The sequence below is a fragment of the Halichondria panicea genome, chromosome 2, assembly GCF_963675165.1.
Source record: "Halichondria panicea chromosome 2, odHalPani1.1, whole genome shotgun sequence".
In the NCBI taxonomy this organism is placed as follows: domain Eukaryota; kingdom Metazoa; phylum Porifera; class Demospongiae; order Suberitida; family Halichondriidae; genus Halichondria; species Halichondria panicea.
In genome coordinates, this window is record NC_087378.1 from 208,821 (window position 1) to 235,252 (window position 26,432).

The following is a 26,432-nucleotide window of genomic DNA, read 5'->3' on the forward strand; positions in this document are numbered from 1 at the left end:
TGCAATTTTGTCCTACGTAGACTAGAGTCTACCTACATAATTATATGTACGTACGGTTAAAGAAAAATAGGCCTGGAACTGAAGGCTAATTGATTCACTTTCAGGATAGCCTTATAGCTGATCATGAAGCGATATGCATTTCCTGTCAATGGTACCAAAAGGGGTGGATGCATGGGCTAGGCTAGTGCTAGTCTCATGAATCAGCCGCACCATTGGTGTCAAAGGTGCGGCTGATTCATGAGACTAGGCTAGTGCATGCTGTGGAGTTGAGTATCAATGCAATGCTAATGGTGGTTCCTCAAGGATGGCAGCCACGTAAAAAGCTCCCTGGATCATCAGATAGACTTTACACTGTAATGAAAATCTATAGCTATAATATAATAGTCTATATATAATTATAGATCTATAATTTATATATATATAGTAGCAATGTTGCTTTCAAACTGTATATTTATGCCCAGTGCAGTGTCAAAGATTGTGGCGGAAGATGTTACCAGTATATATCGTGCATTAAAGTCACTAGAAGCACCGAATCAAGGAACACAGTTATACATCTTGTAACTATTACAACGAACACCCTGCCGGCAAAGAAAGACAAATTGTTGATCAATCGTGAACTGATCACATGCAGTCAGATCACATGTTTTTATATAGCCCCCCTTCAACTGTGGTCATGATGATAGTTGTATTACTTTACTCTCTCTTTCTTCTCCTATTATTGGCTGGAGATGTGGAGCTAAACCCTGGACCTAGACTGGGTACGTTTCAATTTTCTGTTGAATAAAATATTATGGTCATATTATTGGTACGTTCACTTAATTTAAGTGAACCGATTACTATATATAGTGAGTACTTTATAGTGAGTACTTTTCGGGGGGGGGGTAAATGTAAATATTCGTGGTTGAGAAATTTTTAACCACAAACGAAGCAATATACTTGCAGTACAAGTATACAGCTGTTTGCATAGACCTTGCAAAAATAATCAGCTCACTGCATTACCACAAAACCACAAAATCATCATACAATGTTGCTATGCAAACAACATGCAGTCCTGAGCAATGATGGGTTCTAGAAGTTGTATATCGGGTACTTTTTGAGTAGACCCTTGAAAAGTACCTGCTATAAGGTGGTATCAAGAGTAATGCTTTTATCTACTCTTGGTGGTATGGAAACTCATGTAATTATGGTGAGGTTTGAAGAAGTTTCAGGCTGAAGAAAGTGTTAGTACGAAGTACCTTAAACACTAACAGATCACAAAATATTGTTTGGTGCTTATCTAGTAGAAAAATATGTTTGGACTTGATAGTCAAAACCGGTATACCGCAGTGAGCAAGTTAGTAGGTTCTTTAGCGGAACAATTTTTCTACAGCACAAGTCTCAGCGTAAGGCGTTGGTAAACCATTCTCTACTCAAATCCTCCCGGTTCTATGAGTCTCCATAGTCTATTCTAGAAGACATGCACCATTGGTCACTTTTTATTTAGTGTGAATGTACCCAATACTGCATAGCAACATTGTATGGTGGTTTTGTGGTAAGCAGTGGTATTTTGCAAGGTCTATGCAAACAGCTGTAGCAACCAGGAAAATAAGATCCATGAACTTGATTAAATATTGTGTTTTGGTGCTAGCATACTGGACATCTGTATAACAATAATAAATATGTGGAAGTACAGGTCAGGCTGGGTGTTTTAGTGAGAATTATGCTTATTCAATCACGAATATTTTGCCCCCAGGAAATTACCCGCTATACGGTATGTTATTATCATTGTGATGCAGATACTATTCTGACTCTTTCTGATCTCCTTGAGGTGTATGAGAAGGCGCGGAGTGCTGGTCCAAACTGGTTCAACTTGGGACTGGTGTTGAGGCTGAGTTACGGAAAGTTAACAAACTTCCGTGATACGTATCGTGACAATGATGTGTGCCTGCGTGAAGTCCTAGCACATCGGCTACAGTCCGGTGGTACTCTAACTTGGGGAGACATGTGTACTGCTCTCAGGCACTCAACAGTGGAGAGAAATGATGCAGCTGAAGCGATAGAGGAAAGTAAGTGGCTGCATTTTATTCACTATTATGTATATATGCTATAGAGTATTTGATTTGAGCATGCATAACTTTATAATTCATGCTTCCCATAATGATTACTGGATATTTACATACGCATGCACATAATTATAGGTTGTGAGAGAGAAGAATTTGAGGTAAGAAATTAAAATTAATATTGTTTTTCCGGGATACCTGATAACATATCTGCATGTGTGACTATTATTATTGGTACAATACCGTATAGCCGGTAATTCGGGGGACAAAATACTCTTGGTTTTCGTGGTTGAAGTTCTGACCACGAATATTTTACCTACGATAAAGCGACCTTGACTATCTTTACCTGCAGTGCAATCAGCAACCACGAAAATATTATCCACGAAATGTTCATTATCATGCCGTATAATCATGCGCTCATGCTTTGGTTTAAGAACATTATTGAAATGTTCATACGAATGCATTTTTCATAATGCTATCAGTGAAGTATCACAGGCTACAATTAAGACTTGTATATATGAAAGCACCGCAGGTGCTGACGCCTCGGTGAATGTGTCAAAGTACAATCATGAACTAGGGAGTATGGTAATAGAACAGGCAAATATTCAATGAACTCTAACACTGTAAAAGTATCAGGACTGTGACCTTACTCTGTGTGTGTGTGTGGGGGGGGGGGGGTACCTCTCTTGAGTCCCCTATAGTGTTGATGTCTAGCAGTATCTCTCTACAGCCACTCAGACAGTGGTATAAAGTTACTAGTTGTTGCCAATACACATAGCACATGCCACTGATGATGCATTAATTTTGTTGTATGCTAATTTGTGTTTGCAGGAAAACGATTGATGCTAAAAATGATGCTAAAAGTACAAAGTCTAAAATAATGGCTGCATCAGTACACGTACAGTAGCCTTGTGCAGCTCTCTTCTCACTCTTGTAGCTACCAATAGTTAGTGCAGAGCTAACTACTATAAGTAGAGTAGCAACACTTCATGGATAAGTGTTGCTACGAACTCTTCTGAAAAGGCTGCAATTAATGGTATTCCAAGTACTAAGCAAACTAGGCATAACTCGAGAACCATGTAAGCATTATTTTGCAAATCCACGAATATAAAACATGACTAGAAGCCTATAGAAACTCTTACTTGGACATCATTGATCCTTAACGCATGAGCAGCTGTAGCAGTCTACACAGACACACACACAAACACACTACCGTATACCTCACTTGCGCATGCATAATAAACCTTGGTACGAGACCGAGAGTATTTGCATGGTGGGCGTACTTTCGAGTAAAACCTCACCGTTTGAAATATATAATGTCCAGTCTTGTCTGTAATGGCTAAAGTTCTTGCACAAAAGGGTGGGCGTATTTTTGCGAGGCTACAGTAAATAATGTCATTATCATTATCACCTCAGATCACATTGGCATATGCTTTCGTATGAAAATGTCTAGAGAGAAGCTTCAATTCTATGAGCATTCTAAAGCTGATCAAACTTAACTATAAGGGTATATATTCTAGATCATGGTGCTGTTAGGGATAGTGGATAAAATGTATGCGTGCAGTCACTGTTTGTCCTTATACATGCACACAGATATCACGAAGCACAAATGCAAGTGAGACATCAAGCGGTAAGATGTTATACTATACTATATAAGCGTTAACATTAAGCCATGTAGATAATAATAAACGTATATATACCAGTCTACTATGTATGTAGCCTTAGCCTTGCGTCAAATCAATCGTAGGTAATATCAATATTATCCTGGTATATTGACCACATCCTGGGCGATATTTATAATTTATTACCAGGAGCATATGAGGAGGAGGATCAAGATGGGGCGGCTTACTACGTATTGCTAGGATATTTTGCTGGTGAAAAACCTTTGCGAATGAGCCAAATCAGCAGAAAATTTGACCCTTTGCGATCTAACTATTGCGTTATGGCAAGGATCGTGTGTATTTACTAGTAATAATTTAGGTTTTACAGATTTTATTGTTGCAAATTGATCAACCATCGCAAATGTTTGATGCTCACTAGTAATATAGTATGTATGCAAACCGCCATATCATTTTATGATATTCACTATTATTAGATAAACGCATTATATATCATCCGCACATGTACAGAGCACTTAGCACATTACAAACAAGGAAATGTGGTTATACGATAGTGAATCCGCAATACTATGCATAGTATCATTTGCTCTTGATATTACCCAGGCATGTACAACAGTATTACCGTACTCTACCAAGATTACGCTCACCCTAATTGCATGCTACAAAACAGCTAGGTGGGATGGGCTTAATTTCGAAAACAGTGAGTTTTGCCTCGAAATTAAGCCCACTCATTAAGAAAAATACAAGTAATACATTGGTAAAGTAGCTAAGTATAAAGAGTCAAGATTCTGCATCAGAAGGTTGTTCCTTGTCACTGCCAGAGTCTTTAACAGAGATTCAGAGAAGATTGTCCTTGTCTCTTTATACTTGCAAATAGGATCTAGCTATATCTAGCTATATTCAGAGCTAACCAGCGTACACAATAAACTTTTTCTTGACAACTTGCTCACTGACAAATGCATCACTTCCTGGTGGGTGTATTCTCAAGGCAAATATGCAGGAGCTTTCGCTCAAAAGTTAGGGTGGGCGTAATTTCGGATGTGGGTGTAATCTCGGTAGAGTACGGTACGGTACAATCCTTTGATGTTTGACCACAATGAATAATGAGCAAGCTTACCACTGCATGCATGCATATAGAGGGTAATTTCATGGGGCAAAATATTCGTGGTTTTTGTGGTTGAAGGTCTGACCACGAATATTTTACCCACGAATGAAGTGACCTTGCTTACTTTTACCTGCAGTGCAAGCTCCAACCACGAAAATATTACCCACGAAATACTTCCCGAAAATTACCCGCTATAATTATACGGTATTAACTTTGCGGGTATACATAAATATCATTGTGCTATAGTATTATACATGCATTATACCACACAGTATTATATTATTGATACTTACACTTAAATTTTCATGCAGGTGCAAGCAGCCAACTTCAAGTCTCAAATATGCCTCCAGTAACAGACAATTTAGAACTAGATTCGACACAGATGGAAATCAAGTTCAACACTCTTGTGTGTCAGCTATGGGATTCACTTGAAACTCGTAGAATTGCAAAGGAATCTGTAGTTGCTTGCTTGATGGGGTTTAACTGTTTAAAGAAGGTGTTTTGTGGAAGAAATCAATGTGTTTTTAGAACTCAAAGAAGAAATCTAGATCAATGCTCAACTATCGCAGAAATTTTGCGAATTATTGCTGACTATTTCTCCTTCTTTGGCTATGATATTATTGAGCAGATTACAAACAAATTAGGAACGGACGAGGATAAAGACCATATGAAACTCTACAAAACCAGTTTTATAAGGTATGCTAAGAGGCGAGTAGTGAAAGGGAATATTAGTTCAGGCTCCGGAGAAAATGTGATCGTAAAGCTTGATTCTACTTACGACAATTGTGAAGTGAGTCGACTGAAGCTATTCGAGTGGAATTTATGCTCAATCTTGAACTTAAATGAGGGTGTTTTAAAGCTTTGTAAAAATTGAAGATGGCTGTGTCGAGCTTACATTTGTATTGCCGATTTTCATAACAAAGGATATCTTCCCACTAAAACCGGATCAAGAAAATGCACTACAGCGTCAAGGGGTCATCGAGCTACGCTGTGGGAATACTTATAAAGCTGAGGTGATTTATACCTTAAATTGTTCTCAATTAGGGACGTAATATCTCGTATAATTATTGTCTGCAACCTCCGATTCTATAGTAATATCTGATTCAATTATAAGGGGGATTTGTGAGCGTACATGCAAAGTGTAAGCTATAAATAATAGCTAAACCTGGTTTAATTATGCCAGTGCATGGTGCCTATAAGTTATTATAACTGCATGCATGGACTATAGTATAGTGCAGTTGTGACAAAAATTAAGCAGCTAGTACAAGCCGTATATTGCATTGTGTTTCTAACTATCATGCGAAATTGTATGCCCATGCACGTACATGCATGCATGCTCACTCTTTGCGTGTCTTTTGTGTGTAATCTATACAAAAACTCAAATAGCCTCGTATTTGAAACCCAGCATAATAATTATTTTGTAACAGTTTAGAATCTGCTGTAAACTAATAATTATACATGATAGCTTGATTCTGTAATGCATCATTGCTCTGACACTTGTCTGCATGTTTCAAGCTTATACCATACACTGCATGCATGGGTACTAAATGTATAGTAACTCTCAATATATAAATGCTGTAGGGCTTAAAGGGTGAAGCTGGCAATGCGTCGCTTTCAGGTGAGTCTTTATATAGTATTGTTGACAGGATACTTTCGTGAACCTAATAGAGGTGGGATGAATTTGCCTCAATATTATAGACTGATTTGTTTTTTCATTGTGCTGATAACTGTAATATATCCGCCCTGGAAGCACCAAGAAACGCTCAGAAATGTATTAAGCTTGGTTAGAAGCATAAAGCATGCTCCAAATCTTTAATTGAAGCTGGAAGTTAACGCCTTCAAGTAGAAAGAAGAATGGCTGAGAAACGTAGTTGCTTAAAAAAGAGGAAAAATAGCCAGAGGAACATCATGCACGCTAGGCTAGAAATGCAGAAATTTTTTGATTGGATAGCAAAAGTTCTTGCAGAAACATTATAGACTGAGCTACCAATACATCAGGATCACAGCAGACTCGACTATAGTAATTATAGCATCAGCGCTTAAGTAAATTAGCACTACATGTATAAATTATACTACTAGCAAAAATTGTCCGCTTTTAAATGAACACTCTGAACTCGTACACATGACAACTAGCTTTTATGTCATTATACCTGGAGTCAAGTGCCGTTTGACTCACATTGAAGGCTGTTGCAGTCTCTTCATAGCATCATCCGTTCCTTCCAAAAAGTACTTCTTTTAGTACTTTTAGGCTAGTACTGCACTGCTGTACAGAAATTAACCCTACAGTACAGATAATGCAGAACTCTAGGTGACAGTCCACTGCTGCATGCTGTACATTATTTAATATTAAAATAATCGACCCTTTTGCAGATAAGGACGTACCTGTGCAAAATTCCCCTCCACGCTCCAAGCCGAGGGTCTCCCGGCCTAGAACAGCACCCTCACAGCCTCTGCCCCCCTCACAAGTAGCACTACCCTCACAAGCCCCACCTCCACCCAGGCTAGGGGTGCTCGTGGAAGCAACCCAACCGATTACTACCAATGACAATGCTGGCATGCTTAGATGGCTTCTTGGAGGGAGGGTAGGTGGCGAGGACAGAGTGAGAGAGATCATTGTGTCTCAGGACAGGAGCAGGGCTATTGTGGAGTTTGTTAACCCAGACCCAGGAGGTATGTTGCTTTTAGAATATTGCACTGTATTATCGGCGGGGGAGGAGGGGGGTGTATATTGAAAGCTAGCTATGAATTTATATTTGCCATTGTTCATAACATAATTCATCTCCTACAGTCATACAGCAGCTGGTATCCACCAGTGCTGACCTCCTTGACCCCCTCTCCAAGCAACCACTCCGTCTAACTCAGATCGACCTGACTACCCTCTGCCTCGTAGTTACAGGCTTTCCACCATTTGTCTATGAGTCAGCTCTAGAGAGCCACTTCCGAAGAGAAGCTGATGGCCAACAGATACATTCTGTACAGATGTCAGCTGACAAAGAGTCTGCAATGATCACCTTCATGTGTCCTACATGTGAGGGCTGTTCTTATGCTATAATTTATTTCACTGAGCATCTATGCAGTTGCCATGGAATTGGCTGGAAAGAAAACACAGCTGTTTGGTTTTAATCTCCATCTTGAGCTTGGCTGCAATAGTACTACAAACAGTTCTCCAGCTTATCCTACCTCGACAGCTGTACACAGCTCTATTGCTCTGTGTGTGCAAGGACTCCCTGAGACCATGCTGAACAACCTACATATTTTGTCAGAGGCTTTAAAATATTTTATCAAACAGGGCACAGGTTTTGAGGCAGCTGACTGTAGCATTGTGCAAGGACTGGGTTATCTGACATTCACCGATCCATCAGGTAAGTGGGTGACTACAATATCAAAACCCATTAATTTTGCATCTCTGCATGTACGTGTACGTTACAGCTGTACAAGCCATTGTGAACAACCCACCCACCCAAAACTTCATGTTTGACAGTATCCTGCACATGTCTGCAACTTCACAACCTCTTGCTCCGTCTCAAGTCCCCCCTACTGCTCCGAGGGAGGCTTGGGGGGTACATGACACACCCATTGACAGGCAACTCCCAGGAAATACATCTCCTCACTTGGAGAGACCACCTGTGAGACCCACGAACAGACCACCAGTACCACACCGAAGGCGTTTTGCAAGTGAGGGAATTGATGGCCCATCACCAAGCAATAGAAGACAGCACATCCACCCTAGGAATCAACCTCAATGGCATTATCAAGGAGACCAATATCCTCATCACCAGGGACCACAACAACACCAGTCTTACTATGGGCCCATGCATCATAGTGCATCCTATCCTGATAGTATGGGGACCACTACTCCAACATCGTACGGTCAGCAGCTGCCCTATCCCCCCTACGGATATCCCCCCTATTCTGGCCAGCCTCAGTGGGGGGGACAGGACGCAACCATCGCTGTGCAGTCTGGGGCACCTCAGGTGCGTGTACAAGGCAGCCAACACGGTATGTTTGATGTTTATCATTAAAATTAATGATTATTGTAGTGTTGGGGGGAATTCCCTGGTAAAGTCCCTAGGCTACCAACATTCCTGCGTACCAATTTTGGTATTGTGGTAATACCCATTACATGACTTGCTTCATTATGCCTCGGTGCGCATGCGCAAGCAAGGTATACGGTAGTGTGTGTGTGTGTGTGTGTGTGTGTGTGTGTGTGTGTGTGTGTGTGTGTGTGTGGACTGCTACAGCTGCTCAAGGATCAATGAAGTGCAAGTAAGAGTTTCTATAGGCTTCTAGTTATGTTTTCTTGGATTTTGATTCGTGGATTTGCAAAATAATGCTTCGTTCTCGAGTTATGCCTAGTTTTGCTTACTTGGAATGCCATTGCAGCCTTTTCGGAAGAGCACGTAGCCAAACTTGTTTACCGAGTGTTGCTACTCTACTTAGTAGTTAGGTCTGTACTAGAACGCTAGCTATTGGTAGCTGCAAGAGTGAGAAGAGAGCTGCAAGGCTCTGCTGATGGCAGCCATTAATTTTAGACTTGAACTTTGGCATCGATCGTTTTTAACAACAATCATGGTCGATCATTACCCACTCTTTGAGTTTGCGTGCAGACATGCAAATTAAAAAATGTTCATCATGTGTATAAAATTCAGCTTTATGTTATGTAGTTTTGGCATCTCCACCGAGGCATCAGCACCTGCGGTGCTTCATTCTCTACTGTTTTGTTATAATGTTGTAACCTGTGGTTATGTTTTCACTGAGTGTTTTTTCTTATTCCAGGCCCACAGAAGGTTGCCCACCACCACCCGCCAGCAAATGCCATGGCTACAGCACCAACTGGTTTGTGTCGGAAGGTTAAAGTCAACGATCTCCCTAAAGAAGCTAGAAACCAGACTGTTCTGAAGTTGTATATCCAATCCCTAGCAGGCCTAGGGTCGTCGGTTGCCAGCGTGGAAATGTTTAACCCTTTCCTTGCCATTCGTGAAATCTGGAACAGGAGCGTCTTTAGGTCGATCAATTAGTGTGGATCCGGCCTCACCACGCCTCCAAGTCATTCTATTAGTCTAGATCCGGCTAGCAATTCTAGCTGGGACTCCCAGTTCTAGCTCCTTTTGTTTAGCGTGTCAGAGACTGGGAGAAGATGATTGGCACTCCCTGGCTCCTTTGGATGTACAGCTGTCCAGATCCCTAGAACATACCCTCCATTCTGACGAGTTATCAGTGCATAGGGTGCTTACTAGATTCTTGCCAGCCAGTACAGTTCAAGCTACACACAGCACCGCTCAACTATTCTCTACCCCATTATCTAGCTAAATCTGGTCCAACTAGACAGCAGACACAGCTAGTTAATTCAGTAAAGCCAGGGGTAGCCCTACTTCTACGGTTGTTCAGTACCCACGGTAACAATTCCTCTGGGCTGGGCTAACTAGTTGAGCCACGCCTCCCAATTCTCAAGGCTAGGTACATGTCTCTGTCTAGCTGCTTCTTCAGCTTCTTGCTCAGTTTTGTGGCTTAGAGAAAGGCCAGCTACTCAGGGGGAAGAGTCCAGATGAAAGTCTGGCAGCCAGGTGACGTCCAAACGGTCAGTTATTCTTTCCACCAACTTTTTAATCTAGTCTAGTCCTGCTTGCACTGCTACTACTACTGCTGCCTACTGCTGCTACTCTTCCTAGCTAGTCAAAGGTTTCTTTTTTTTTTTTTTTTTTTTTTATAACTACATATGCACAAAGAGACATCAAAGCTTACATCAAAGGACACAGATTTTTAGCCTACTTGACTGATAAGGCGGTTACCTAGACTACAGTTTGTTTGTCAGGGAGGAGCTCACATACAACTTCATCTAATTCATCATAACGATTCCTTACCCATTGTTGTAATTTCTACAACAGATTGCCAAGGAAAGAGATAGGACAGTGCTGTTATCACTTTGGAAAATCTTACAAGTTAGTTACTCATAAATTGTGCACACATGCAATGTACACAGCATTCTCTGACCAGTATGACCAGTACAATTAAAGTGGTTAGGTCGCATAAGGTATCTTTGCAGTAGTTGGTGTCTATAATTATGCTGTGCCCCTTTTGTCTTCTACATGTATAAGGTATCTTTGTGTACATACATGTAATAGTACATGCACATATACATGTATAATTATAATATATATACCGTATAGCGGGTAATTTTCGTGGGATAAAAAATTTGGAAAACGGTGGTTTTCGTGAGTAAAAATTTCGTTGCCTGCACTGCATTCATATGTTCCGGTAAGCCACGCCTACGTTAAAATTTCGTGGAGGTCATCTTGCCCACGAAAAAAACGAATTTTTTACCCCACGAAAATTACCTGCTATACGGTAATTATATTCATGCACACTTCTGATAATATAATTGCTATAATTACATACAGTCAGATAATTATCTTGATCTTGCAGATATGAACAGGGTTCTCGAGTTGTCTAGGACGAACCCATTGGAGGGTGTGGTCCTTGCCCTGTCTGCCCTCGAGCCATCAGATACAGTCCTCGTCTCTGGCCTCAATGACACCACTCAAGATGTCCTCGTCAAGTTGATGCTGGCTGATTATATCAAGCAACACGACTCTGTTGAATCTGTGAAGCGGATCTCTCCCACCCACGCATTGGTCATCTTCAAGTCCCCTAACAGTGAGTCACACTGAAAGCTTAAACTGTTTAGCAATTAAAAACAATCCATTACAGGTGTTCAGAAAATGATAAGCATGACAAGCACTCCACTAATTGAAGTTGAAGGATTGCAACTTTATGTGAAGGAGCACTATCCGTTTATGGACATTAGTGAAATACTTGACCCATCCTCAACAAAACAAGATGATCCTCTGAAGCCTAACGATCCCCCCACCCCCACCAGTACCCAGGTGGTGGTACACAGTTCACAGAGGGACCCACTCACGGAAGAGAAACACTTTTATCTGAAGAACAGCCTCCCTGAGTTCAACGATGCTCTGCAATCACTGAAAGCGTGTGCTGATATTGAGAAAGTTGGGAAGGAATATTTTGTGGTGATTTCACCTCTTAAAGGCTCTGGCAGTATTGATGAATGGAAGGACAAAGTTGCTGCAGCTCTACAAAAACACTTCGAAGAATTATCGATTGAGACGATTAATTTTCCAAATAAGGAGGCAATGGCAGATGTCTTAGTTTTAATTTACGATCAAAGAGATTCGGTTCTAGTCGCTGAGAAGAATCCCAACTCCTTTGTTATAGCTGGTCACAAAGAAAATATTATCAACGTTTATGAGAAAGCAACAGAAATTTGTAAACAATATCAAGTTACTATTCGTGTGATAGAGCTCCCTCGGAAACGTGTGAAATTCTTGGAAAAGTTCTACCACCACGAGTTCCAGAAACTAGTTAATAAAACAAGTGTTCATGCCATTCAGTTCAACACAGACAATGGATTGATTACTGTAACAGCCAATCCCCCCGGCCACACCGAAGTTGACGAAGTGGTTGAGCAAAAGAACACACCAGAAGAGAAATCGTTACAGATGTCTCAGATGGCCTATAAACTACTTTCCTCTCAAAAAGGTGCGGAAAAGTTAAATAGTATCTCTGGTCGACAAATTGTGTACCATATGGAACAAGTTCAAATCCCAGGTGATGTGCAGTATTATATTCGCTTTCTCTCTAAGGATGTGGAGGTTCTAAAGAAGGTTAAGGAAAGTGTGAAGTTGTATGTCCATGAGGTGGCGTTTGAAACGAGGCCTGCTAAGATACGAGTGTCATAGCCACACTCAGTGAAAAGCATTTTGTGTCCGTTACTGCTCAAGAAGCTTCAAGCTCGATTATCGTTACCGGTGAAAAACTTGCCTGTAATGACATCAGTAAAAAGGTACAGAGCTTTCTAGAGAAGCACACTAACATTGAGGAGTGTGTGACAGTCAGTCAGAGCGAATGGTTTGTTGTAAAGGGAAATTTTTGCAACGAGGTTAAAGAAATAAACGATCAATTGAAGAAGAAGCAAGTCAAAATCGAGTGGCCTAAACCTAATCTTAATGTGTCTTCCCTTCCGATTGTTATCTCTGGAGAGCCTGGGGTGGTGGACGACATTAAGGAACAAATATCACTTCTCTTAAAGAAGGTGTGCAAGAAGGAGTCACGCATCACTGGTGTGCCAGCTGCCGTGCATGTGCTCGAGAGTATGGAAGACAAACGGGGTCTCCTAGAATCAGATGAGAAAGTTCAGATCGAAGTAACTCTTGAAAATGATGATACTAACGAGGAGCTAGAGGCAGCTGCTCAAGTGGAAGGTGAACTCCCCCGGCAAGTGTGCGCTGGGACTTCCCCCAGTGGATCACGGGTGTCCGTTTACACTGGAGACTTTGCCCAAAATGCTCCCGTAGGAGTTATTGTGAATTTCATCACGTCTGATCCAAACACACAAGTTGGATGCCTCAAACATCTCCTTGAATCTGGAGGAGCTGATGCAATGGAAGATTTTAAACGAAAAGTATTGCAATGCATGAAGCTTAAACCTGGTAAGGTGTTCAGGACACGTCATGGGCAGCTTAAGTGCTCACAGCTGGTTCACTGCGTCTTGCCATCTTGGAGAACTGCTACAGAGACTGAAGCTAACAAAGAGTACTTCCTCGAAGAAGCTTTGTACGATGTTATGAAAGACACTGCACACACTGGGTCTATTCTGATCATCCCTCTGACCTCTGCCCCCCTCCACTATCCTGTCAACACGTTTGTACGACTCGTCATGGATGCTGCTACTCACCAAACTAGTTCAAATCTGCAAGTCTCCGTCTATGTCGAGGAATTTCATCATGCCAACGAGTTTCAGGGTGCTTTTCAGACAAGGAAGTACCAAATTCATCAGAAGGTACCACTGGGTTCACCATTGCTGGCTGCTAAGAAGGAAAGACCTTCCCCTCTGGCTGCTAGTGTCAAGACAATCGCCAGTAACCTTGGTAACTTCATCACTATAGTCAACGGAGACCTGCTACAACAACAGGTACACTGACTGAGAGGGCTTGTACTGTGAAATTACTGTTAGATTCATTTGTACCATGATATTATTATATAATGATATAATATTGTGTTAGTGAGTATATATAGCGCCAAGAGAACTATGTTGTTAGCATTACAATTATTTGAGGTATGTACCAATTTCACTAACTCTAACGTTAATATTTAATTACTGTTCCACTAGGCTGATGTGTACATCAACTCCACCAATACCACACTCAACCTGAAGCAAGGACAGTTGTCCCAGATCCTACTAAAGACCTGTGGTGATGAATTACAGACAGAGTGCTCAGAGTATGCTCCACTGAAGCCGGGGCAGGTGGCAGTCACAGGCGCCAAAAACTTGAAGTGCAATCAACTCTTTCACATTGCTCTGCCTGATTACAAAACAGCCAATTCTGAGAGGGTGAGTTGTAGCCTCCGGAATAAAGCCCCTCATACATCTATATATGCTAGGTATAGGGGCGATTCTAATGGTACACTGTTTTTCATTGTGTACAGGTTTTTCGAGAAACGGTTCGACAGATTCTTCGCATAGCCAAGAGCAGCAGTGTGTCCTCCATTGCTATCCCATCACTCGGTGTGGCTAATCTTGGCTACCCTGAGAACGTGTCAGCTAAAATCCTGTTCCAAGAAGTCATCGCTTTCCATTCCCAGTACCCAAGTTCCATTCAGAAGTTCATCTTTGTAATCTATGAGAAGAATGTGTTCCAAGCGTTCAGCAAAGAGTTCGCCCAGCAAATGAGTGGGGAATCGACTGTACAGGTATGTTAACATACATGTACAATTGTAAGCAACCATTTGATCGATGGCCCTGAACACTGGTAATTAACTGTGCAGAGATGTACATGCATGCAAATTGTTTAGAGTAAACCACAAGTCTTGTTAATGGTTCTCGTGTCAACTGCACATGACTTTTACACAGGCATCTCCAATGGCTTCTCTCCCAGTAACCCCGCCCATTGGGAGCACCACCCTCATAATAGCTCAGGGAAATATTGCCGAGGAGTCGACTGACATCATCGTTAACACTACCTCTGAGGATATGACACTCAACAAATCCGCCGTTTCCAAGGCAATTCTTGAGAAGGCTGGTGATGAGCTACAGAAGATATGCAAACAGTATGTTGAAAATGGAATGCGATTGGATCACGGGCAAATTGTTGTTACATCAGCTGTTGGGAAGCTCCGCTGTAGAAAGATAATCCATGCCCACGTACCTCACCAAGGGTCAATAGCAATGTCATCCACTCACCACTGCCAGCTCATTGAGAAGATTGTTATTGACTGTCTACAAAAAGCCGAACACGAGAAAACAAAATCGATATCTTTCCCAGCCTTTGGTTTGGGAGGGGGTGGTTATTCGGTTGAGCAAGTAGCCGAGCCGATGCTCAAAGCCTTTCAGAAGTTTGGGCAGACACATCCACAATCTGTGAAATTGATAAGAGTAGTTCTTTACGATCCAGAACTGTACAAGCAGTTCAATGATTTCTACTACAAATTCTTTGGTCGCAGTCCATTAGATCCCAGTCCACCACCCCCTATAGCTAGTTGGTGGAACCCCTTTGCCAGTGGTAGTCATAAGGTCAACAGCGAGGGTCAAGAGATTCAGGCAGGAGGTGTGGCTTCACTTAAGGCTCCACTCCTTCCACAATCCATACCAAACTCCACAGTTATCTTCACAATTTTTGCTGCCTCCGATGCCCACTGTGATAAAATTGAGAAAGATTTTACAAAGTTAATCAAAGAAAACTACACAACGAAAAAAATTGTGAGTACCCACATTGAACAGCTGATTGATGACGATTTTAAAAATATATTTCAAATCGGGAAACAGCATGGCGTTCAAGTGAAAATGGTGGTCAAAATAAATGAGATTCACATTTCTGGGGAGATATCTAAAGTTAAGGAAGCTCACAGTGAGATTCAACAGATTTTGAGGGATTTCTCCATGATTGAGCTTTGTGATTTTGAGTGGTTGAGTGTAGACGATGATGGGAGGTATAACGCCTACCCCCCAGCGGCTAACATGAAACTAGAGCGTGCCTTTAACAAGGATCTGAATGCTATTGAACTGATTGTGAACAATGTTGTCGTGGTAATTGATATCCAAAACAAAATGGAAACGGACAAGACAACTGGAAAGAGAAGGAATATTATGCGTGCTAAGAATGTTATGGCATCAGTTGGTGAGTGAGTCTATGCATGTGTGTTTGTTCCAGTAAATTTCTGTTATTCTCTCATGTTACTCCCCTCCTCTGGTAGCTACTAGCTAATATTATAATAATTATTTTGTGCTCCCTAAATAAATTATAAAATGTCCTACGCTTGTTTAATTATACAGACTTCCCCCCCACATGGGAGACCCCCCACAGCACGGGTGGTAAGAGAGAGCCAATGACCAGGATTGAAGTGGACTCAGGGACACCAGAGTATATAGAGGCAGTCAAAGAGTTTGAAGAGTCACTGAGAAAAGGAGGTGTCAAATACTCCATCGAGAAGGTTGAGAGGATTGAGAATATAACTGAGTATGCCAAACACGTTGCCTTGAACGACTCCATCAGAGTGAAACACAAGAAAGACCCTCTAGTGAAGAGGCTGTTTCATGGGTCCAAGAAAGATAGCATTGTACGAATTGCAGTACAGGGATTCAACAGAAACTTTGCTGCCGATGCAAATGGTAATTAGATTATTAAAGTGTTGAAGTGAAAAATTTTACATACTCTAAATGCATACTTAATTTTTCTCTCGATCTATATATTTTCCAGCTGCTTACTACGGGACGGGAGTGTACTTTGCAGTGGAGTCTTCCTACTCTGCCCAGAACAAGTATTCAGTACCTGACTCGAGTGGCCTCCGGTACATGTTTGTGTGTCATGTGATCATCGGAGAGTATACCCTAGGCAACAAAGACATGAAGATAGCCCCTCCACTGACACCTGGCTCCAATGCAGTTTTTGATACTTTAGTCAATCATATGAAGCCTCCAACTATTTTTGTAGCCTTGACTGATGCCCAGGCTTATCCCGAGTACCTTATCACATTCAAAAAACTTAAATAAAGTGTCTCTAGGTTTTATAGGTAAAGTAGGTATATAGAGACTGTTTAGTGGAACTAATTTCTAGCCTGAGGCCGTTGACTGAATTTATGTTGGTACAAGTACAATCTATGTAGTAAGATTTTATTGATAAAATACTTGTCCATTCATATATACTGCAGCTGCCACTTTCGTACAAAAAACAAACACGCTAGTGTGGTATGGATCCTGGAATGACAATTAGTTTAATAGTAGGGGTGTCACTGTTATAAGCCTCAGCTATGGCCTCCATTGCCTCAGTGTATGTCCTCCCTCTGATTCTCTGCTCATCAACTTGCACCACTTCATAACCAGGCTGCACGGGATTGAGGACATTAATTAGGCTGGTAAAACACACCAAGGGATAGAATTAACTATAACCTAATAATGGACAGAGAATATAATTACAAAAAATAATTAAAAATGATCGTGGACCAAATAATATATATTTATAGTAATTAAGCAGCAGATTGAGTACTTTACAACCAGCTGGCTGTACCTGTACGAACCCATCCTTGTGAACTGCCCCTCCCTCTCTCAACTCTCGGACGTACACATTCTTGTAGGGTGTGTCCGAGCCACCTTTGATGGCCATACCTAGAGTGTATTTAAACCGAGTAAAGTAAATTCTGTAAGCATGAGACATTTCTAGCAACTAATATTTTGCAGTATAACTAGGGCTATGGTTCTTACCTAGAAACGCTGACTCTTTTGGTATCTCCACGACAATAGGTGTGTGCTTAATGAGAGGGTAGACTCTTGCTTGGTCGTTACCCCTCTGATCATGTGATCTTCCGTCAGTTTGGTCCTCACCACCACCGGACAGATACGACTCACGAGGCTTTAGTCCAGATAGGTTGGGGTCACTGCATTAATTGTTATGACATTTATACATGGCATTGTGTTTTGTAAAAATGTAAAAATTGACTTACAAATAATTATATACAGAAACTCAGATTCTTATGCATAATAATAGTGGGGAGCAGAGGATTATATAGAAGGTACAATTTAATAGTGTACATTGCGTGTATGTAGTGTCTTTGGACGGCCATAATTTGGGTTTGGATGGTCCAATTTCAATTATTTTTTGGTAGCTTGAAGTAAGCTCTTTCAGATGGCATATTAAAATCAAGTCATTTTTGAGGCCATTTTCAACAAAAAAGCGTGAGGTGGGGGAAAAGTGTATGTTTCAAGACACAGTGCACACCTGCTTGTTACATGAGATCCCTTCTGTAGAGCAGCTGCATGCTTGGGACCTCCTAATGTTCCAAGGTCAGGCAATGATGGCTTCTTGTTGGCTGACTGAAGTGGGGCAAGCATCGGCCATCGCTGCTCTGCATAACAAACCATCAATCACTGTGTTTACTAGGCACATTACATTATGACATAACAATCATTTTTAACTAATAAGGCGTATATAATATTTGCAATGAATCAAGTGAAATTCTAACCATTTTCATTTCATCTACACTCACTTTGTGTTGATGCCATCACAGCGTTGTAATCAAGCAGCATATCTGTGTAGGTATGACACATACAGTTATGTGTTGGCTCCAGTGTAGAGCTATTCCTCCACTCACTCACCTTCATCTGAACTACCAGACTCAGTATCTGATGACTTGTTCATTGCCTCCACCTCCAGAGGGGACACCATCTCGTCAAACACAACAAGGTGGGCGGGGCTAAGCACGGATCTATGGGAAATCAGAGAAAATAAAGCAGTGATTAGAATGGTCGAGTGAGTATACCTGACGTCATTGAGCAGCCTCAGTTTATCAGGAGTGTTCAAGAGTGGAATTAGTTCATCAACAAACTCTGTTATGTCATCGTCTTGTTCGTACTGCGTGCATAACAAAGTGTTGATATTAAACATATTCATCATGATAGAATAACTAAACAATATTCACTAGGCTGTTTACCACACACAAACCAACAACACTGCAGCTCATACTATTATTGTACCTGCTCAAGACTTTCTCTCAGTTTAGCCACATCCACCTCCCGCATCATTCTTCGAGCGTGATCGAGTAGCAATTCCTTTGCTTGACTGGACATAGACGCCAGCATAACCTGAGTGCCCACTCCCCTCTCAAAGAACTTGGGTACGACAGAGGTGGGGCTAGTGAAGGAGGAGGAACGAACAGCTCTTGACTCATGGGTAGCTAATGGAGACACCACCATTGGCTTCCTCCGACTTGGTGCACTGTTGACTCCTGCACATAATTATAGTTATTATACTACAGTCCAATTAGCCTACTGTAATTTTGAGTGCATATTATATATAATGTATGGCTGCACACACAGTATATACCTGAGGAACTTGGTCTCCCCGGGGGGCCTCCGTAATCTACTGAATCTGTCCCCCCACCAGGGGGCATTGACCTCCTCTCACTCTGAGAGCGTCTAACTTGTCTCCTTGTTACAGGTGTGGTGGTGTTGTCTTCTCTGCTCTTGGACGTTGGGGAGCTGTTATTCTCTAGTGTGGAACCAAATCTCCTCGGTAGGGTGAATGATTTTGATCTCTCTTTTCGGTCACCTGGTGGAGCATGTGATAAAAGCATGACAGTACTTAGTGAGATATTCTGCAGGTGTATGTATGAAAGGTACCTTCTTGAGCATCTGATGCGAGTTTTGGTAGTTTACCTAACGACTATAGATAAAGTGTGAGAGTGGTCAAGTGAAATTAGCACATTAAATTTTCGGTAGTTAATTACTCTTTACCTTGATGGTCATGATTAGTGTGGGGTAGGATCGAAGGATGTAGACTGCTTCTTGGTGGAAGATGGACGCAAAGCTGTGTCCATTGATGTCCATTATTTGATCACCAACTTTCAGTCCACTCTCTTCAGAAGGAGAACCTTTGTCCACCCTGCACATATAATACGATGCAATGTTATGGATAGAACTGAACAATGTAGAGTGCTGTACATGTAAAGCCTTGATTGCTACCTGCTGACTCACATTGAGACATATATCCCCAGGCTGTACTCTGCCCCTCCCCTCACACTGAACCCAAGAGACCGCTTCTTGTCGGTGTGCAGTACAATCTTGTGCTTGTCTGCACTGCTAAGCAATCTGTTCCCAGACTCACCATCTCTCTGCAAGTTAGTCTCTATCTCATATCCGCCATTCACAGTATACAAACATGTCATTGCATACCTCTTCAGTTCTTTGTATTCGCTGTTCCAAATCTTGTTGCTGCTCGTCCAACTGGTTACCCGAAGAGTCCACCCTATGAACAAAATTAATATTCCAATAATTGTCACCATGGTATATAAATGGCTAGGGAACCACTTACCATATAAAGGAGTTTCTTCCCAGCTTCTGACCTGGTACACAGCCCATGTGCTTCACCTCAATCTTCAAGTTGTCATGTGATTTGAGGACCAAGACGGCCGAGCTGTGAGAGAGCCGATCGAAGCTGATCCCGTTCACACACACGATTTGGTCCCCGGTTTCCAACCCACTTTGTTCTGCTACTGAGAATGCATCTACGTGTGATACAAATATCCCGAGATTGTGCTCCCTGCCTCCCCTGATACTGAACCCCAGTGATGAGCCAGGACTACGCTGAAGAGTGATAATCCTTGAAGATGGAGACTCTTGCGTCTGCAAACCTCCATTGCCACTCGCAACTCTGCCGTTGACTGGTTTGCCCAGCAAGTCATTTGATTTTCGGTCCACTTTGTGAGGATGTGCCATTCGATTATACGGAGCAAGATTGTCAAATCGTTTTTTGTCGTGCTTAGGAATAAGGTCTCTGACATATGGCAGAAGGTCCAACTTGTCTGGTGTATCGAGGCAAGAATTGAGAGCTAGCATCAGTTTGGCCACGCTCTTGTAAGTGTTGTACTCCTTCATAGCATAGAACAGGTAGTCCTTGTCTTCAGGTGTGAGCAGCTGGTCGACTGTTCTCTGGAATTCCCGTATGTGGACAGCCTTCTCAACATCTTTACGGGCAGACATTGCTGTGCAAAGAGAAAGAGCCCCACCCCTTTACTTGTGTTGTGAAAAATGCAAATTATGGCCACACAGTCTAGTCTAGAGAGCTAATCAGAGAGTGCTTGCTAGACCTAGTTGAGTAGTTGGCTACAAGAATAATGCACAGTCAAACTTACCTTGAATCTTGCCTCTCTTTGCTAGAATATGAAACTTGCTTGCAGAAAAGGGGTGTGTCTTGTTAGCTGCAGCAACTCCAAAAGGAGGTGGGGCTCGTTCTTACTAGTCACATGATAGAGAAAGATGGCAAGCAAGTGGCTGCTCTTCACTGCTCTTATTCTTGCTCTTAACAGCTTCAGCTATGCTGCAGAATGCAGTGGGAAGGTAGATAATTTGCTCATTCATTGGCTAGAAATAATTGTCTTGAACATGTGAAGTTGTTAATTTTTTGCTAAACCTATCTACCTCAGCTCTGCTATTTTTCTGCAGCCTAGCCCCACTGCTCAGCCCAATGTGAACCCAATACAAACTGCTCCTCCAAAGTTTGTCAAGAGTGTTAAGAATGGGAAGCTGTACACGGTTGGAGTTGGAGAGGACATGATCAACGTGGTGCATGTCTGGGGTACGGTATGTAGCTCTGGATGCCAGTAACTACTAACATGCAAAATAGTGTGTACTCTACATTGCTAGCTAATCTGTAATGTTCTTGCAAAAACCTGTTTTGAACAGAAAACGTACCAGATAAAATCAGATAACAATAGTTTTCTAATGCATGTGTTCGTTCTTTAGGTACTCCTTATGAAATGGGCTATGCACATGGAGAGCTGTTGACAGAGAAGGCACAAAGCATGCTCAACAGTGTGTGGGGGTATCTGGAGCAACAAATAGTAAGTTCTCACTCACTCTTACACTCAGACCGGCCGTCTACTGATATTTAGAGTTAATAACTGTCTTACAATTTTAGAAAGATGCAATTGATGGGAAAGTTGATTTCATCCCAAAGTGGTTCCTCAATGATGTTGCCAACTTGGGGTGAGTTGCCCCTCTATGTCTAATTATTGAGCGACAACTGTGCACACTCTGTGTCTGCAGATTGGACGCAGCCTTGGGCCTCGAGTATGAGATCACCAACCATTACACTGGCAAGTACTTTGAGGAGGAGATCCAGGGACTGGCAGCTGCTTCTGGAGTTGACGTGAAGGTAAGAACCAATCGAGTCTCAATACTTCATACTTCAAATGTCTGTTAATTATTTCAGAAAATCCGTGATATTCACATGATTGGAGAGCTAACGTGAGTCTATGCCTACAGAGTTTTTTGGATCACAATACTGTGTCCCCATTCCAGGAAGGGGTCTTGTTCCATGTTTGGTGCCAATGGTTCAGCCACACCTGATGGTGGGCTACTGCAGCTCAGAGCACTAGACTGGAATGTGGACGGTAAGTGTATGGTTATCGGACATCTGGACTTATTTCGACTACTGCCCCCCCCCAGGTCCATTCAAGAACTACCCCCAAATCACTGTGTACCATCCCAATGTTGGAAATGGTCATGCCTTTGCTAACATTGGATGGACAGGCTGGATTGGATCAATCACTGGTGATTTTGCAAAATTAATGCTATCACTACTGTCATCACTCATTGCCTACTCTGATCTGAAGGTGTTTCCTCTGAGAAGATAGCTATCTCAGAGATTGGAGTGTCTTTTCCTGACGATACTTTCGGAAAGGAATCGAGATTTGGCATCCCCTTCACAGTGAGTGTGTGGTGCTGCCTCTTGATCGTTTTTTGCATGCTAATTTTATTCTCATTTCTTATTTCCCTTTTAGTATATCTTGAGGGATATTCTTCAGTTTGACGTTAGCCTTCAGGATGCCATGAAGAGACTGTCCTCAGCTGATCGCACATGTGATCTTATTCTGGGTGTGGGAGATGGAAAGGTTTGTGTGTGTGGCTGAATATCTTAATGGTCAAGTGCTTGTCTGTATGCTGCTGATAAAGACTACAGTCATGACTCTATAGAGAAGTTAATCAGGTTGTCAGACCTTTACAGCTAAGAGGGGTCTAATTTTGCTCCCCCCCCCCCTCCAGGATAGCGAGTTCCGTGGTGTAGAGTACTCTCATTCTGTGGCCAACTTCTTCACCTCTGACAACCTCAAACCCACTGCTGACTGGCACCCCATGATCAGAGATATCGTCTACTGGGGTACGTGCATGCATGCACAGGTGGAATGATGGGCGCCCTGTAGCCACTAGTAGTTCTGATTCTGTACAAATAATTCCAAGTATCTTATCAGCAAAGACAATCAGTGTCTCTCTTAGGATCCTAGTTAATGTGTTGTTCACACCTTTTCAGATACCCATTCCAACCTAATCACACAGCTATCTTTGCCTACGTATGTAGTTACTACAAAATTACCACTTATTTGACTTTACTTGTATGTAGGAATGGACTGGTTGTGTCCTGGCTACAGCGTAGTGCTGGCCAGGCAACTCACTGCCTACCATGGCAACATCACAGCTGCTAACACTATTCAATACGTGGTACCCATCGTACAGACGGGGGACCTTCACGTTGCAGTGTACGACCTGCCCAACGAGGTGCTGTATGTGGCCAACGCTAGAGCTGATGATGAGACTGGACCCAACATGGCCTATGACAGGTGCGTATAAGTATTGTATTAACGTGAGTCATGTGATGTAATCATAATTATGCATGCTACATTGTAGCTGCTGTGTATCGTACAGCCTTTGTGTTAATACCCCCCCTCCCTTCCTTCCTCATGCAGAGCCTTCATTCGAATGGACATGGCCACAGTGTTCAGTGAGCAGCCACCGTCCCCCTGAACTCTGAACTTTATATAATTATAATGACTAAATTGTTATAATTTGACAGTAAGACAGGTTGCCATGGTAATTTAAATAATTTGTTTTTTACTTGATTGTGTTTATTTCAAAAACAAAGTATGACACACTACTGGTGATATATAGATTGTTCACATGATAAGTTCTGTTGTCAAAGTGTTAGTCTCCGAATGAAATTGCTCGAAATCTGTACACAAGGAAAATGAGCATCACAATTATAAATGAATACAGTACGTGCATTAGAGTCACCTTTTAGGGGGGGGTGGTCCATCGAGTGCGAGTGATGAGAAATCGTTGGTGCTCCCCTCCAGAGATTCCTGGTCCAGAAACTGAGAAAAGCCTGCAACTGTGGGACAAACAGACAGTCAGCTACTAGCACTATATGATTATGGTAGAACATTACCTGGACCTTCCAAATCTGGTGTTCTTAACTGTAGGAGGAAAACAATAAATCATACTAGGTAGATGAGATGATGTTGATTCAGTAGCTAAGAGATGGTGTATTGTACACATCCACTCACAGGTAAGACATTGTCCGTGTTGGTGTGCTCCAGTACTGTGTCCAATGAGATCTCCTGTTCTCCAGTGCTCTCAGGGTCAAGGTCCGGAGGCCAAAGGTCAGGAGACTCGCTCCTTCTCTGCTTCTTTGATGCTGGAGCTTTGTTGGGTGGATTCTGCAGAGACAGAGATAATAACACTAGCCTTAGGGCAACAATACATAAAGCTAGAAAAACACGAACGCACAATATAAGTCGTCACAGGAGAACACGTAGACAAACATAAACCCTGGTAAGACTATTCTGATACCATACAAGAAAGTGTGTAAATAAGAGATTTGGACATTACAGCTCTTAAGAGCTTCAGAATGTCAGACACCAAATCATTGGAGCCTTACATAATCACTCACCGTTAGTCTCTGGTACTCGTGAGTGGTCTCGCTAATCTCCTCCTGCAAGTAGCGGACGAACCCCTGTACACTGTCCTGCCAGTACTTGTCCAGACCTCTCCTCCCCCTCACTCCGATCTGGTGCAGAGACTGATCCAATACGTCTGCAAAGGCAGTCCCTCCGTTCTCCAGAGCCTGGTCAGCATTAACTCGCATGACTTTAGTGAGGTTCTGCAGGCAGTCTCCAAGCACAGTAGACAATGTGTCCAATGCTTGAGAGGAGGAATCTGCAAGTATGTAGTGCAGTACATACCATTACAATAACAGCTAGGATCACAAGTATGCAACGTGGACTTAGCATTTTGGTTAGCATGACAACAACCATATTTGAACACTCAAAGTAAAATTAGTAAGTAATTTATTTGGAGGCTAGTTGGTAAAAATATCATTGTCCACAAGGTACGTGTACTTACCGTCATATCCGGAGTAAGCACAGGTGGCAGCTGTAGCCTTCCTCAAGAGCTTGTGCAAAGATTGCTCATCCAGTGGAACAGCCTCCACTCTAGGAGGCGGGGTTTCCGTGCAACCTCTCTTAGACACAAGTGAGGCAGGATGGTAGAATCGGACTGGGGCTTCTGGAATGGAGTCAACGAATACTTTGGAATGAGCATCTGAGAGTACTGACTTGACGTGTCTGTTGTGTAGTTGAAGATCTATACAGTGAAGGGGCAGGTTAGAGCCATGTCTGTCTCGGGGGAAGTCACAGGAGCTCACTGCACTGTAGGGAGGGGTAGGCAGTTATGGTAGACGGCATACATTCAACTACCATAACAAGCATAGAAAAGTAGGGATAGTCTGAAAGTAAGTATCATGTGGACTGAGATTTTGTACTTCTTTCTGTTACAGAGGCTGTACTTTTTGGAAGGCTCTCCTATTGATTTGGAGTGTGTCGTGGGTGTATGTAGTTTAGGCACAGCACAGACCAGTTTGCCTGCCCTCCAGCCGTTACGCCACAACGGTTTAGTGTCCTGCCTCCCTCCTGAGTCCACACCCGCCAGTACAAACCCACCTAAGTAGAGCACACAGTGGACACAATATAACAACGAGTTAGTGATGTGTGCATACATATCACATTAGCAAGTGGATGATAACAAAACGACTTAATTGCAGAGCAATAAGTTGGGAGCATAGTTCAAAGGTACACCAGCTATAATATTTACAAACATTGTCCATTGAGTTTTGCAAAGCAACCATGAGAACGGAATGTGCTAGTTGCAAAGAATGCTACCACGCAAACATCACCACACTGTGTCAGTGAACACATACCCGGCGGCCTTGTGTTAAGTGTGGGAGGCTTAACACTGGTCATTGACGTGTCTCTATGTGCTGTGGGCATTCGGGTGGTTTGTGGTAATGGAGCACTCTCAAAAATTATAGTTCCCACGGCTGGATTGCTTGGTTCCCTAGTGAGCTCCTTCTCCCTTCTCTTGTGACCACTCTTGTGAGCGTGAGGTCCCCCATGGTCTTGACGGTAGCTACTGCCTCCTCCATACATCTCCTCTCTGGGATTAGGTTTTCAATATTTCTTGAACTTTGGAGACTGGTGACGAATAATTAGGGATTAAGTCAGTAGTCGACCTTTACCAGGTGTACTATCATGTAATGTGTGTGTGTACGTGTGTGTGTCCATAGATCTATGGTGTGTCTCTGTGTGTGTACGACAGAAGACTGTTGATGGCCTCTCCTAGAACTCCAGAGAATAATATCACCCCTCCTCCATTTCCCAAGGTCAGGAAGCAAAAGTCTCCAAGTGCTTGCACTCCAAGTGATTTTGAAACTTCAGAAGAAAAAAAGATAACAAATTATGTTCAAGCGATACTGGAAGATGTGATGATTGATT

At 42.3% G+C, this 26,432-nt stretch overlaps 5 protein-coding genes across 5 annotated transcripts; 3 read left to right on the forward strand and 2 right to left on the reverse strand.

Moving 5' to 3' along the window:
- The first annotated feature begins 233 nt into the window (after positions 1-233).
- On the forward strand, positions 234-10,490 carry LOC135332299 (uncharacterized). Its single transcript, XM_064527684.1, has 12 exons — positions 234-353; positions 467-758; positions 1,776-2,045; positions 2,178-2,200; positions 3,633-3,669; positions 5,075-5,776; positions 6,345-6,381; positions 7,134-7,433; positions 7,552-7,791; positions 7,841-8,125; positions 8,193-8,762; positions 9,540-10,490. Exons 8-12 carry the CDS (start codon positions 7,319-7,321, stop codon positions 9,779-9,781), a joined length of 1,452 nt encoding a protein of 483 aa, XP_064383754.1. The 5' UTR covers positions 234-353; positions 467-758; positions 1,776-2,045; positions 2,178-2,200; positions 3,633-3,669; positions 5,075-5,776; positions 6,345-6,381; positions 7,134-7,318; the 3' UTR covers positions 9,782-10,490.
- Positions 10,491-11,186: 696 nt separating this feature from the next.
- LOC135332004 (protein mono-ADP-ribosyltransferase PARP14-like) lies at positions 11,187-16,932 on the forward strand. The gene is made up of 8 exons (XM_064527310.1): positions 11,187-11,417; positions 11,472-12,490; positions 12,523-13,752; positions 13,951-14,172; positions 14,268-14,531; positions 14,692-15,955; positions 16,111-16,446; positions 16,535-16,932. Exons 1-8 carry the CDS (start codon positions 11,189-11,191, stop codon positions 16,825-16,827), a joined length of 4,857 nt encoding a protein of 1,618 aa, XP_064383380.1. The 5' UTR covers positions 11,187-11,188; the 3' UTR covers positions 16,828-16,932.
- Positions 16,932-20,987, reverse strand: LOC135332282 (whirlin-like). Its single transcript, XM_064527662.1, has 15 exons — positions 20,961-20,987; positions 20,141-20,810; positions 20,002-20,074; positions 19,804-19,940; positions 19,564-19,711; positions 19,450-19,492; positions 19,154-19,378; positions 18,805-19,055; positions 18,591-18,682; positions 18,427-18,536; positions 18,318-18,359; positions 18,050-18,176; positions 17,536-17,708; positions 17,342-17,439; positions 16,932-17,158 (listed from the first exon to the last, which is right to left on the reverse strand). Exons 2-15 carry the CDS (start codon positions 20,806-20,808, stop codon positions 17,015-17,017), a joined length of 2,331 nt encoding a protein of 776 aa, XP_064383732.1. The 5' UTR covers positions 20,809-20,810; positions 20,961-20,987; the 3' UTR covers positions 16,932-17,014.
- A 55-nt stretch (positions 20,988-21,042) lies between these two features.
- On the forward strand, positions 21,043-23,756 carry LOC135332301 (protein dcd1B-like). Its single transcript, XM_064527687.1, has 13 exons — positions 21,043-21,165; positions 21,271-21,403; positions 21,571-21,668; positions 21,746-21,813; positions 21,874-21,982; positions 22,040-22,074; positions 22,129-22,220; positions 22,276-22,380; positions 22,443-22,537; positions 22,611-22,721; positions 22,873-22,987; positions 23,228-23,444; positions 23,571-23,756. The coding sequence occupies exons 1-13, from the start codon at positions 21,085-21,087 to the stop codon at positions 23,626-23,628; spliced, it is 1,317 nt and encodes a 438-aa protein (XP_064383757.1). The 5' UTR covers positions 21,043-21,084; the 3' UTR covers positions 23,629-23,756.
- LOC135332302 (STAGA complex 65 subunit gamma-like) lies at positions 23,696-26,140 on the reverse strand. The gene is made up of 8 exons (XM_064527688.1): positions 25,859-26,140; positions 25,448-25,601; positions 25,006-25,310; positions 24,554-24,819; positions 24,168-24,320; positions 24,050-24,077; positions 23,896-23,992; positions 23,696-23,833 (listed from the first exon to the last, which is right to left on the reverse strand). The coding sequence occupies exons 1-8, from the start codon at positions 26,085-26,087 to the stop codon at positions 23,806-23,808; spliced, it is 1,260 nt and encodes a 419-aa protein (XP_064383758.1). The 5' UTR covers positions 26,088-26,140; the 3' UTR covers positions 23,696-23,805.
- Positions 26,141-26,432: the final 292 nt, after the last annotated feature.

Excerpts from the sequence above, each read along its gene's own strand:
- LOC135332299 (XM_064527684.1), top strand. The coding sequence starts at position 7,319 with ATGCTTAGATGGCTTCTTGGAGGGAGGGTAGGTGGCGAGGACAGAGTG. Across the intron at positions 8,126-8,192 it reads GACATTCACCGATCCATCAG|CTGTACAAGCCATTGTGAAC; the intron begins GTAAGTGGGTGA and ends TGTACGTTACAG. Across the intron at positions 8,763-9,539 it reads TGTACAAGGCAGCCAACACG|GCCCACAGAAGGTTGCCCAC; the intron begins GTATGTTTGATG and ends TTCTTATTCCAG.
- LOC135332004 (XM_064527310.1), top strand. The coding sequence starts at position 11,189 with ATGAACAGGGTTCTCGAGTTGTCTAGGACGAACCCATTGGAGGGTGTG. Across the intron at positions 15,956-16,110 it reads GAATGTTATGGCATCAGTTG|ACTTCCCCCCCACATGGGAG; the intron begins GTGAGTGAGTCT and ends TTAATTATACAG. Across the intron at positions 16,447-16,534 it reads CTTTGCTGCCGATGCAAATG|CTGCTTACTACGGGACGGGA; the intron begins GTAATTAGATTA and ends TATATTTTCCAG.
- LOC135332282 (XM_064527662.1), bottom strand. The coding sequence starts at position 20,808 with ATGTCTGCCCGTAAAGATGTTGAGAAGGCTGTCCACATACGGGAATTC. Across the intron at positions 20,075-20,140 it reads GGAAGAAACTCCTTTATATG|GGTGGACTCTTCGGGTAACC; the intron begins GTAAGTGGTTCC and ends TTTTGTTCATAG. Across the intron at positions 18,683-18,804 it reads TGAGAGAAAGTCTTGAGCAG|TACGAACAAGACGATGACAT; the intron begins GTACAATAATAG and ends TTATGCACGCAG.
- LOC135332301 (XM_064527687.1), top strand. The coding sequence starts at position 21,085 with ATGGCAAGCAAGTGGCTGCTCTTCACTGCTCTTATTCTTGCTCTTAAC. Across the intron at positions 21,166-21,270 it reads CTGCAGAATGCAGTGGGAAG|CCTAGCCCCACTGCTCAGCC; the intron begins GTAGATAATTTG and ends ATTTTTCTGCAG. Across the intron at positions 22,221-22,275 it reads ACTAGACTGGAATGTGGACG|GTCCATTCAAGAACTACCCC; the intron begins GTAAGTGTATGG and ends GCCCCCCCCCAG.
- LOC135332302 (XM_064527688.1), bottom strand. The coding sequence starts at position 26,087 with ATGTATGGAGGAGGCAGTAGCTACCGTCAAGACCATGGGGGACCTCAC. Across the intron at positions 25,311-25,447 it reads ATAGGAGAGCCTTCCAAAAA|TGCAGTGAGCTCCTGTGACT; the intron begins GTACAGCCTCTG and ends CCCTCCCTACAG. Across the intron at positions 23,834-23,895 it reads GGACCACCCCCCCCTAAAAG|ATTTCGAGCAATTTCATTCG; the intron begins GTGACTCTAATG and ends CCTTGTGTACAG.